This window comes from Amblyomma maculatum, chromosome 2 (genome assembly GCF_055883805.1).
Source record: "Amblyomma maculatum isolate TAMU_Amacu chromosome 2, ASM5588380v1, whole genome shotgun sequence".
Lineage (NCBI taxonomy): Eukaryota > Metazoa > Arthropoda > Arachnida > Ixodida > Ixodidae > Amblyomma > Amblyomma maculatum.
Genome location: NC_139345.1, coordinates 147,503,338 through 147,516,774, shown reverse-complemented (window position 1 = coordinate 147,516,774; position 13,437 = coordinate 147,503,338). Strand labels below are relative to the sequence as shown.

Sequence of the window (13,437 nt, the reverse complement as noted above, 5' to 3'; positions counted from 1 at the left end):
ATATTTATTCAGCGCCTGCAGTAGCGTGTAGTGTGCCCAGGGATGCCGCAGTGGTAGCAAATAGGCCTGTTGTCTGAAGTGCACCATGGAGATCGTGTCGGAAGCAAGGGGGGAGCAAAAGCTGTTGGTGCGGACCGCATGGGGGGCGAAGCATAGGCATATGCTGGCTCAGGCGGTGGACTTGAAGTGACTTCGGCATACGTGCGACGCAATACTTGAGGAGGAGCCGGCGCGAATGCTGGAGCGTAGCTCAGTGGCGCAACGCCGGACCGGCATTGAGGGTGCGACCGGAGCTGATTGAGGAACAGGATTAGGGAGGACTTCAGATACATGCTGCTGGATTGCATGGCGAAGCTCCGGAACAAGGCCAGTTGTTGACGACTCCTTAACATATGGCTGCAGGGACAGTTGTCGCGCGACTTCCTGGCGTACAAAAGCCTTGATGTCTTCAGAGAGGCTAGATGACTCCCTCTCCGCGGCTAGTCCAGCAAGTGATGTATGAGGCTGGCGAATCAAACCACGCTCCTTCCGGAGCTCGTTGTAGCTTTGACAGAGGTCATAGATTTCCTTGACTGTAGTAGGGCCTTTCGCGATGAGCATGTGGAAAGCGCCGTGATCAATTCCTGTGAGGACATGACATATTTTAACGGCCTCGGTCATGGTCGGGTGAACTCGACGACACATATCAACAATGTCCTCAATATAACTGGTGAACGTTTCACCGGGCAGCTGCAGCCGCGACCGAAGACGCTGTTCCGCGCGGAGTTTTCGGACGGCGGGGCGGCCAAAGACATCGGAAAATTTAGTCTTGAAATTCGCCCAGGTGGCAAAGTCCGACTCGTGGTTTCGAAACCACAGATTAGCGATGTCGCTCAAGTAAAAGATGACATTATTGAGCTTACGATTGTCGTCCCAGTTATTGTGACGGCTGACCCGTTCGTAAGTGGTCAGCCAATCGTCGACGTCGTCATCGCTGCTTCCACTGAAGGTTGCCGGGTCCCGTTGACGAAGCGCACCTGTACAGGTGACGGGCGGAGGCAGGTGCAATGAAGTCGGCTCCGTCATTGGGGTAGTCAATGTTCTGCTGCGAAGTTCCAGGGCGAGATGGGTACAGGGAACCTCAGATTGACCTCCACCAAGTGAAATGTGGATTTAATGGTTGGTTGGAACGTCTAGCGCTGGCAGTAATTCGGGCACAGCAGGATCGAATTACCAGCTGCAGGGCACAGCTGCAGCGCGAGCGAGATGGGCGCCGGAGACCAGCGATGGTGATGGCGATGCCGCAGCGTTGTTTCTTCTTCATCTTCTTTACAATATATATATATATATATATATTGTAGTGTCACACCAACGCTCGGTGATTGTCGAGGATGACAAAGACGACGAGCGTGTGCCGAAAGGCGCGTGCTAAAAAGAAGAAGACGGCAGACAAAAGACGAAGACGCAAGAGACTGACGCGCTAGTCAAACGGTCGACCTGAACACCGACCTGAGCTTCAACGCACCCTTACATTTGGTGGAGGCTGCTCTTCGTTCCCTCCTCTCACGCTGGAGCTTCGCAGCCGCACACTCGCTCCGCCATCCGCTATGCCTGAGGCAACAAGCCAGACCGCCACTCCACACTCGACTGATCCCACCGCTTCCCCTACCATCCTGTGCTCTGGTGGGCTTCGCCAGCGTGACCCCAGCTTTTTCAGTGGCGCCGACGACCAAGATGTAGACGATTGGCTATCCTCCTACGAACCTCCTATCCTCCTCCTATCCTCCTTTTTTTTTTTTCTTGAACCAACATGTTTGGTTCATGGCCCCTTTTCCCAAGCATTTCACCCCAGAAGAGCCGAGCACCAGGCCAGGGGAAATCTTGTACCCATTGGAAACCGGTGGGTACCCAGCGGTACTGGGGATCGAACCCCGTACCTCCCGAATGCGAGGCGGATGCTCTACCCCAGAAGAGCCGAGCACCAGGCCGGGGGAAAGCTTGTACCCATTAAAAAACCGGTGGGTAACCGGCGGCACCAGGCATCGAACCCGGTACCTCCCGAATGCGAGGCGGATGCTCTACCACAAGCCCTGTGAGAACCCGACCTTTGCAGGTCATTAATTGTTCGAAACTTTAAGCCCTCTAAGGAGCACAGCAGGGTTAGCAGAGCCTCTTCCAAACGCACACCCCTGAGAGAGCCGGGCGCCGGGCCGGGGGACGCTTGTACCCATTTTACCAGTGGGTGTCCGGCGGTAGGTTTCGAACTGGCCACCTCCCGCAGTCGAGGCGGGCGCCCAAACCACTCGGCCACGACTGCGGTTCTTTTTTTCTCATTTATTTCCCCTTCCCCTCCCACAATCTGTCACCCTCATCCCTCAACCCTCATCAGGAGTAGCATGCTAGGCTTACCACCAGGCAGACATCTCCTGTTGCCATTAAAATATACATCTATCTATCTACGAACGCGTAAGCGCCTACAACAAGTGGGACGACACCACGAAGTTAGCCAACGTCCTCTTTTACCTGACCGATGTAGCAAATTTATGGTTCCGCAACCACGAACCCGACCTACCCACCTGGTCGGCCTTCAAAACGAGTTTTTCCAAGGTGTTCGGCCGCCCCGCTGTGCGCAAACTGCGCGCCGAACAACGCCTCGAAGCCCGCGCCCAGAATGCCGATGAAACGTTCACCAGCTACATAGAGGACATCGTGGATCTTTGTAGACATGTTGATCCCTGTATGTCCGAAGCTGACAAGATCACCAAAATTGTGAAGGGAATCTCCGACGATGCATTTCACATGTTGACGGCCAGAAACCCCCAAACCGTCGTCGAAGTGGTTCAGCTCTGTCAGAGTTACGACGTCCTCAAAAGGCAACGAGCTTCTACCCGGCGTTCTCTCCTGAACGATCGGTTATTCATACCTCCGACAGCATGTGGTCTCACTTCTGAACCACCTTCCCTCCTTCCTGAGATCAAGGCCTTTATACGGGAGGAAGTGGCTCGCCAACTATCGCTCCTCCCTGCTTTTGCCGCAACCACCCCATCGATAGATTCTGCACTTCGACACACCATCCAGGAGCAAGTTGCAGAAGTTTTACTGCCAAGCTCTCAAATTACGCCTGTGACAGCCCCGTTAACGTTCGCCGCTGTCGCCACCAGACCACCATCCTGCCCTGTCGCGTATGCTGCGCCGTTACCACCGCCACCACCTCCACACCGCCCTTATCTGCCTCCTCGACGTCCGGTCAACAATCCATGGGGGACCTCCGACAACCACCCAATCTGTTATTCATGTGGCGTTCCTGGCCACGTCGCCCGGCTTTGTCGCCAGCGCACGCAGTCATACCGCAATGGCCCCCGCCTGAGTTACAACTACAGTTCAAACTTTGAACCTTCCCCTCCCCCTGTCCCTGCTGGCACTTCTACGAACTCATTTTATCCGGACCGCTCCTCCCACTCCTCCCGTCGATCGCCGTCTCCCCGGGGTCGTTCCCTCTCGCCGCTGCGCCGTCGCTCTCCTGCTGGCCCGGAGGAAAACTAACAGCCGCAAGAACTGCGTTTTCCTCTACTTGTGCAAGTCCTCCGTCTTCCCCGACCAACGTTATCGAAGTGTTTGTTGATGGCGCCGCAGTTCTCGCTCTTGTGGACACTGGCGCCGCTGTGTCTGTTATAAGTGCCAACCTTTGCCGCCAACTTCGTAAAGTTACGACGCCTGTTTCGAAATTTTTTCTCCGAACCGCCAGCTCACATCGCATTCAACCGCTTGCGGCGTGCACAGCTCGAATTGTCATTCAGGGTGTTTTGTACGTCGCCGAATTTTTTGTGCTACCTCACTGCTCTCACGAACTGATTCTGGGTTGCGACTTTCTCACCAGTCATCATGCGATTATTGATTGTGCCCGAGCCAGCATCGAATTGTCTCCGCTTTCACCGGCCGCCTCGTCTGACACACCGCTCTACGTCGATAAGATAACTGTGGCCGAAGATATTGACATCCTCGCCTGATCTACCGTCCTCGTGCCCGTTTCCTGCGCCGGCTTTTCTGATTCGACAGTTCTGTTCACTCCGACTCACGCCGCTAATCGTTGCCATTGCTTAGTCCTGCCTTTCGCCCTTCTGACTTTCTGTGGTGGCTACAGCGCCATATACGTCTCTAACCCGTCGCCTTGTCCGTCGACGCTTCTTCGTGGAGAACGTCTTGGTCATGTCGAGTCCTTTGATGACGCTATGACATTTGCCGTCTCAGAAGACCCAACCCCACTGCAACTTGATACTATTGATTTGCCCGCTTCTATACCGAATGACGACTCCACTGCAGCTTTTTCTGGCTGTCTGGATGCCAGCCTTTCAGTAGATCAAAGCGACCAGCTCGTCAGCTTGCTGCAGCACTTCCGTTCCTCATTCGACCTTCCTCGGACATCTTTGGGGCGCGCATCCGTAGTCGCTCACTGCATCGACACCGGTACGCACGCCCCGGTACGCCAGCGCCCTTAACGGGTATCGGTTGCGAGAACGTCAAGTTATCACCGAGCACGCTAATGACATGCTTCAGCGTGGCGTCATCCAGCCTTCGCACAGCCCTTGGGCTTCTCCAGTTGTTCTCGTGAGGAAGAAGGATGGCTCTATACGGTTCTGTGTTGATTACAGGCGTTTGAACAAGATAATGCGAAAAGACGTATACCCCCTTCCACGTATTGATGACGCTCTCGATTGCCTTCAAGGTGCCGAATTCTTTTCATCTCTGGATCTTCGCTCGGGCTACTGGCAGGTACCCATGGCAGCTGACGATCGACCAAAAACCGCCTTTGTGACACCTGATGGTCTCTATGAATTTAACGTCATGCCATTTGGATTGTGCAACGCGCCGGCCACCTTCGAGCGCATGATGGACACAATTCTGTGCATACTCAAGTGGCATGACTGTCTTTGTTACCTGGATGATGTTGTCGTGTTTTCAAAAGATTTTACGTCACATTTGGACCGTCTCGAGTGTGTGCTAAAGTGTTTGACTGATGCCGGCCTGCAACTAAATTTGAAAAAGTGCTGCTTCGGGGCTCGCCAGCTTCCTATATTGGGACACGTTGTTTCGAAAGACGGTGTTCGTCCAGATCCTGCGAAACTCCGTGCAGTAGCTGAGTTTCCACGCCCAACTTCTCTAAAGGAGCTGCATAGTTTTATTGGGCTGTGCTCATATTTTCGTCACTTCGTCCACAATTTCGCTTCGATCATCTCGCCGCTGACTGATCTCCTTGCCGGTGACGCCATTCTTTCGTCTTGGACATCCGACTGTGATGAGGCCTTTTCGACACTTCGGCGCCTTCTAGTGTCGCCTCCGATTCTCCGCCATTTTGACCCTACGGCTCCTACAGAAATTCACACTGATGCCAGAGGTGTAGGTCTCGGCGCTGTCCTTGCACAACGAAAGCCCGGCAATCCAGAGTATGTTGTTGCTTATGCCAGCCGTACCTTAACAAAGGCCGAAAAGAATTATTCTGTAACCGAAAAGGAGTGCTTGGCCATCATTTGGTTCATTGGGAAGTTCCGCCCATATCTCTACGGTCGTCCCTTTTCTGTTGTGACGGACCATCACGCACTCTGCTGGTTGTCCACCCTTAAAGACCCATCCGGCCGTCTTGCTCGTTGGGCCCTCCGCTTACAAGAGTACGACATTCAGGTCACCTACCGGTCTGGCCGTAAGCATTTTGATGCCGACGCCCTGTCTAGGTCACCTCTTCAATGTGGCTCTGACTCGACAGCTATCACCATAAGTGACTCATTTTCGCTAGAAATTGCCGACATGCCCAATGAACAAAGGCAAGACCCTTGGATCGCTTCTCTTCTCAAGCTTTTATCTACACCTTCTCTGCGCCCAGCTTCACGAACGCTTCAACGCCAAGCTCGTCATTTTTCCATCCGCGACGGCATGCTTTACTGCCGAAATTACCTTTCCGATGGACGCAAGTGGCTCCTTGTCATTCCTCGGCATCTCCGTTCGGAAATATGCGCCGCTTTTCACGCCGATCCTCAGTGTGCCCACGCCGGAGTGTTGAAAACTTACACTCGTCTTCGCCTCCGCTATTACTGGCAGGGTATGTACCGCTTCGTGCGTCATTACGTTCGCGCATGCCAGGAATGCCAACGCCGCAAAAACCCTCCACACCACTCCACCGTTCTGATGAAGCCCTTGCCCTGCCCCAGCCGACCATTCGATCGTGTTGGTATTGATCTTTACGGGCCACTACTAGTCACTCCAGCTGGTAACCGTTGGGTCATCGTGGCTGTTGACCACCTTACCCGCTACGCAGAAACATCTTCCTTACCTTCTGCGTCGGCGCCAGACGTTGCGTCTTTCGTCCTGCACCATCTCGTTCTGCGCCACGGTTCACCTAAATAATTGCTCAGTGACCGTGGCCGTGTTTTTCTTTCTGAGACCATTGAAGCCCTTCTTCAGCAGTGCCGCATTGTCCACCATTCTACCTCGGCCTACCATCCGCAGACAAATGGCATGTCGAATGTTTTAACCGCACCTTAAGTGACATGCTGGCCATGTATGTCGCGTCCGACCACTAAAACTGGGACCGGCTTCTCCCATTCGTCACATACGCTTATAATACTGCCATACAAAGCACGACCGGCTTCTCCCCCTTTTTCCTTCTATACGGCCGTGAACCCACCTCAACTATGGACACGATACTTCCTTATCGCCCTGACACCTCCGAAGCGACCACCGTCCCTCAAGCAGCAGCATATGCAGAAGAATGTCGCCAGTTGGCCAGCTCGTTTACAACCCAGAACCAAGGTCACCAGCAGTTCCTTCGCGCACCGTCTTGTCCAGCTCCTTCATACAGCACAGACTCCCTCGTGTGGCTTTGGGTTCCTGCCACCCCTTCCGGCCTCTCTCCCAAACTTGCTTCCAAATACCATGGCCCATATCGGATTATTTGCCAGACCTCTCCAGTGAACTACGTTATAGAACCGCTTGTACCGACACCGGATATGCGTCGCCGCGGGCGTGAAACAGTGCACGTTGACCGCCTCAAGCCCTGTTACGACCCGCCTGTTGTGTCCACACCATGAGTCGGCAGGATGCCTCTTTTTCCTCCCGGGGATAATTGTAGTGTCACACCAACGCTCGGTGATTGTCGAGGATGACAAAGACGACGAGCGTGTGCCGAAAGGCGCGTGCTAAAAAGAAGAAGACGGCAGACAAAGGACGAAGACGCAAGAGACTGACGCGCTAGTCAAACGGTCGACCTGAACACCGACCTGAGCTTCAACGCACCCTTACAATATATATATACATACATATATTTATAAAGAATGTCACACAACTTTACTGATTACCCGCCGGGGTGGCGCAGTGGTTACGGCACTCGACTACTGTTCCCAAGGACGCGGGATCGAATCCCGGCCTCGGCGGCAGCTTTTCGATGGAGGCGAAAAGCAAGGCGCTTGTGTGTTGTGCGATGTCAGTGCACGTTAAAGAACCCCAGGTGGTCGAAATTTCCGGAGTCCTCCACTACGGCGTCTCTCATAGCCTGAGTTGCTTTGGGACGTTAAACCCCACAAACCAACCAACCAACCAACTTTACCAATTATTCTATATATATATATATATATTACGGTACTCATAACTTGCAAATTGAGAGAAATGCGTGAGCAGGCATATCTCCAGTCTGCTTGGACTCTTCCAGACTCTCACAGAGAAACTTTTGCATTTCAGATCTTTAATCCGTAGACTATGCATACATAGTGCCACAACACTGGGTCCCACTCACACTGGTTGCGCCTTCTTTTACAGTGCACTATACGGTTGATTTCAGGAGTGAAAGCACGCTCTACATCTTTAGAGCAGGCACGGGAGCAACAAGCCTTATTTTGGAGCAGCTTTCGATTAGCAAAGTCTGATTTCGAAGCAAGTTTGGAGTATCTTATGAGCTACTTTAGCCTGCCCAGTGATCCCACCCACGCCTAAATTAACGAGCGCCAAACACTGTAGGTCTACATGGCCGTCGGCCGAGACCACACGCCTATTAATTCAAATTATCCAAGTTCTGAATTAAAGGAGATCGAATCAAACAGACTTTACTGTAGTCTGAAAACTGCATGAAAATTGATTATATATATCCTATTGGCCAGAAGTACTCAGGAGTGTAATGGTTCTAAGGATTTTTGCTCAAGTTCATGAAAGAAAAATAGACTGATGGCAACTACTACAAACAGTAGTTGCAATCTATTACCTGCTATTCATTTAAGCTGAGAAAAGCTCGTGCCATGGGACTTTCGTGAAAACCACGGCGATAACAGCTTTAGGAAAAGCACCACAAGTGACCCAAACTGCCACCGATGTGGATGAGGCTGCGTCTACGCTGCGTCCTTTTTTTAGCGAGCGTCCAGTGTTGGTCAGCCAATGATAACACTCAGCTACATATGGCATTGTATATTTACGATGGGTAATTATTGTGTAAATTGCCGTTTAGACGCTGCTGGAAGCAGCAGGTCAGATTGGCACAGAATGGTGCAGTTGGCACAGTTGGCGCAGAACCCCGTCATTTTGCTTGTTTTCACACATACTATTTAGCATATAGTCGTAAGCTACCATGGTCAGTGAAAGGACACAACCCTGCAAATGTCCCTGCCCAGCTTAGGAGTCGTGTGTCTGACTCAGGACGCTCTCCCATCTCAAAGTAACTGCCTGAGATGGCAGTTCCTGCCATGTCACGTGGTCTCGTTATGCCACGCAACCTGCCAGCCATGTCACCTGCTAACTGCCGCCTGCCAAGACTTCACCTCGTGCGTACTTCTTACACTACATTCTCAGGCATCAGTAAATCTGCCCCTGCCTGATCCCACAGCAACTTTTTGATCACAGTAGCTGCTCGTGGTCACTGCCAAGTAGTATTAGCTCCTCACCGCCCCTGTCAGAACGGGCAAAAAAGGGTAAAGCCTCACCAAGAGCATCTTGACAGGGATGAGATAGATGAGAATGAGACGCTTGTTGCGCACTGAGTCCTTGTCACACCGCAGGAAGGCAAACGTCAGGTACTCCTCAGCTGAGGTGGGGGAGGGCACGGGGAAAGAATGGTGGAGGCCATTGCAGCGGTAAAAATACTGTAGGCCTAATTTCATGGGCTCGGCTGAGCCAACAGGGCAAGCACTGGACAAGAAATCCAGGATCACCCAAAGCGCACTCATTGGTAAATAGTTACAAGAAGGCTTTACAGAAGGCCAGCAAGGCACCATCATCATGTACAATGTGTTATGATGCCAGAAGCCAAAACTGCAGTCAGGTTCAAGACAAGAATCGGAATGCTATTAATCCAAGAGAATGTATAGTTCAGTTGTCAATAGCAAAGCTTAGCAAGACATTCAACCAATGACCGGTAAAGGTCATTGGTTTACAGGTCAAGGCAACAGAACCCCTTCTCCCTCACACTAATCTCTCCTGTAGAAAGCGCAGAAAATGAAAATGTAGTCTGAACAAGGATCTTTGGAATGGAAAAAATATTATTTTTGTGCACGCCAGCTTTCCTGTGATTCTTACAAGAAGACAATTGCAAATAGCAGAGGTGGAAGCAGGCTCAAGCATTTTGAAGCAGCTTTGGAGAAATGCAACAAGAATTTTGGAGCATTTGAATTATAATTTGCAGCAAGGTCAAATGCCTTTGATAATTGCACTTTTCTCTTTCTAAAATACACTCTCTAATAGAATTCCTTTTTATGCAAGTTCAATGCATTTCCAACTTAGCACTCATTTTTGAAATTACAAGCATCCAAAGCATGTAAAGATATATAACAAAGGCTCACCTTAGCAACAACTTGCAACAGACTATAGCAGAAAATGGAACGCTTGCTGGCGTGCCTCATAACTGAACACCTACTCTGACAAGCGTTTGCCTATTTCGACTTGGTAAATTCAATTTTTCATCCTACCACTTCGATGTGCTCAAGCAGCGCCACTATAGAGTTCAGATTAATGGGCCTGACATTTGCGCTCTCTATCTTGTGCATACCCTTTTCGATTCTATGGCTGTGCTGATACATTCCTGAGCACTGGTCAGTAGTGCCTTCAGGGTATGACACTGAAGGGCAGCCTTTTTATCTTTCAGCTTTTTTACATCACTGCCTCCTGTCAATAGTTCATCTCTTTGCTTGAGCAACGCTGGAGCTCATTTTTAAAATCTTGGCATAGGCTAACAGAGTCATCTGGCCAGCTAGCTGATGAAATTCGTTCATCTTCAAAGAGGTCCTGTATACACTATTGAGAAGCTTCCTAGTGATAATAGCTTTGCTATTCCAATGACACAACACTTCAAGCATGATTTTGTCTGCCATAGACCTGACAAGCTTGTCATTGACAAAGAGGCTCGATGGTGTTGTTTCCACAACAGAACCATTAGAATAACTCATGCAGTTTTCGCTGTCATACAAGTTTCTTAACGGCTCACAGTAGTTCACACTATCTGCTTCGTTTGCTGCTCTCTGCACCAGCGATTCAAAAGGCTGGGAAGAGGTGCTATGTCAGATGCACAGTGCATTTCTTTTTCGCAGTTAATAATCTCCAATCGCCTGTGGCTCATACTAAATTCACTTGCAAACAAATATTTATTATGCTCCATGCTTTCCTTCCTTACAAAAATTTGATTTGTATCAAGCCGAGTGCAAGATGCGTTATATCTTTGCCCCTGGTGCTGTGACATTATTTGATGGCAGAACCTCGAGGCAGCCAGTTTGGAGCAGTTTTGGAGCAATTTTGCATTTTGGAGCAGGATGGAGCAGGAAAAACACTTTGGAGCAGAATGGAGTAAATGGAGCAGCACTTCCACCCCTGAAATGGTATCGCTGACTAGCACTATAGGCTGAAAAGTTAATTAATATATATACCCACATGAAAAAGCACCAAGAAAAAATAAAGGTTGTTGCCAGCAAAACTGCTCACCATTTTTGAAGTCGCTGTCAAACATCGCCTTCTGACCCACATAGTACCTGGACAACAAAAGAGCACGCCACAAACTTCAGCGGAGGCAATGAGGTTGATGTGGCATGGCCATGAGATCAGAAAGAGCTACAGTGATGCATCATGTATTACAGACAGCATTTTCAACACTTTCGTCTGCATTCTCTTTCTGTCAGCCAGTTCGACAACAAAAGCTGGCACACACTAAAAATTGGATTCTGACAAGCATCCTGAAAAGTCACCTATATTGTACCATAAAACTCTGTGGAAAAAAAAAAAAAAGAAAAACATAAGGACATACTATGAAATATACCCTATTCTAGCCGTAAGGATGAGCTGCAATAAAAAGTACAGCTGGTAGGCACAAGGTCATGGAAAGGTGATGCAGTCATTTCACATGCATTCCACAGTCATTATAATAAAGTGCCTTTTCAAAGAAACTTCAGATGTTGTAATAACTGGGGGTGTACAAACATTGAAATTCATGAATGCAAATTAAATACGAATGAGAGGAAAAAAAAATCAAATATTGGATCAAATCTCTCATCAATAAAAAAAAAAAGAAAAAGGAAAAAAAAAAGAAAAATACAATTAATGCAAAACAATTAAAATAAAAGTTGAGTAAGATTAAGCATTCTGCAGAACCTCCCCTATTATTGTCTGCATGAACACTGCACAGTCTATAAGAGGCCACTTTCATTTACAGTGTCCGCCCAGAAACGTGACCGTGACCAGCTAGCTCGCACCTACCTGTAAGTGACCAGCTGGGATATGCTGAAGTGGTCTTTCAGTGCTGAACTCTCAATGGCCCGGATCAGGGGCTTGCATAGGTGCAGCTTGTTGATCTGGAAAGTAAGAATAGTCACTACGCTTACACATTGCCCAAAATGAATCAACAGAAATCAAATTTATAACAACCGTCTTCTATGCATTTCACTCGAACTTGGGGGCACAAAGAATTTACTCAGAGGGCTAAACACTGTTCAGCTCAACACTGCTATGGACTTCAAAGGCAGAATCTGTATATGTTCAGCGCAGCAACTTAGCTGGGCTAAGGGGGCTCAACTCTGCTGAGCCCATTACATTGTCAGCTAAGTTGCCACATCGAACAATCACCACTATTAAGGACTGCAAAGGCAGACCTGGCATCACATGAGGATTTTAGAAGTGCTCAAAGCATGGTGTTAGTCCAACGACTTAATGGTGGATGGAGTACTGCTAGACAAATAACTCCATCAGCCAGCACCACGTTGCAGTGGCGCAGTGGTTTTGGCACTCGACTGCTGTGCCCAAGGATGTGGGATCGAACATTAGCAATGGTGGCTGCTCTTCGATGGAAGCGAAAAGCAAGGTGCCGGTGTGCTGTGCGATGCCAGTGCATGATAAAGAGCCCCAGATGGTCGACATTTCCGGAGCCCTCCACTATACGGCTTCTCTCATTGCCTGAGTCACTTTGGGACATTAAACCCCATGAACCAAACCGAACATTCAGCCAACAATATGTTGAGCCAGTTAATGGAGGAGAATTGAGAAGACATCATAACAGGAGGCATGCAGCTAGAAAGAGTAGGACAGCCTGAAGGAAACCTACACAGCCTGGTTTTGTCTGCACTTACCAATCATCTCCTCAAAACCGCACATTCAAAGAGTGGTGTTAGTTTCTTAACTCGTGGTCCGATTATTCCCTCATGTGCACCTTTTGCAGCAAGAACCCCATATGTTAACCTAAGGGTAAAGAAAAAGACAGAACCGCCCTTGACCTAGGCTACACAACAGACAGCCAACCCAAGGTTAAACCAATTTCTTATCCTGTCTTGCAAACATTCACCAAAATGTTGCTGAAGTGTCGCCAATAGTTCAAAGGCTATGTTACTGAAGCTTCATCATTATTTTAATCAAAGACCATCAATAAGTAAGGATGTTAAAGGGACACTAAAGAGAGAAAGGAAGTGGGTTTGCATCGATAGATAGCCAGTTCCTGATTACAAAAAGACCACTCTTACTGAAAACAGAGCTGTTATAAGGTAGTAAAGAAGAATAACATAAATACAGGTATCGCCACCACAGCCAAACGGCCGAGGCTCGCAACTACAAATCACGTGACGCGCTAGGGATCCCAGAGGCTGACAAATGCGAATTACGTTGTATGTTTGAATGCAATAGTACGTTTTTTCTCAAACATGATAACACGCTTTTATCATACGTAAACGACGGCGAAAATACAACGTAAACGTTGCAAGGCAAATACAAAAATATACTTGGAGGCGCCACAGGCGCCCACTTCAGTTTTGGTTATGTTTCGACTCGGGCATTTCGTGCGCACTCGGATAGTTTGGTTGAACCTGCAGCGCCTGAATTACGAGCTTGGAGCAGCAGATGCGCCTTGATGGTTCCCATTTGAGCATTCGGAGACACGAGCGAGCGAAATCCGCTACCGCCGACATACTCCTTCGTTCACACTTCTGCGCCAACATATCGCCGCCGTTGCCGCTTCGACTG

At 49.4% G+C, this 13,437-nt stretch overlaps 1 protein-coding gene across 1 annotated transcript in view; it reads right to left on the bottom strand.

The window, feature by feature from the left end:
- PCID2 (PCI domain-containing protein 2) overlaps positions 1-13,437 on the bottom strand; it is a 71,182-nt gene that overhangs the window by 24,141 nt on the left and 33,604 nt on the right. The window contains exons 8-10 of the mRNA XM_084595377.1: positions 11,689-11,783; positions 10,921-10,967; positions 8,934-9,034 (exon numbers count right to left, since the gene is read on the bottom strand). Coding sequence (XP_084451503.1) covers positions 8,934-9,034; positions 10,921-10,967; positions 11,689-11,783 — 243 coding nt within the window. The remainder of the gene's footprint in view (positions 1-8,933; positions 9,035-10,920; positions 10,968-11,688; positions 11,784-13,437) is intronic.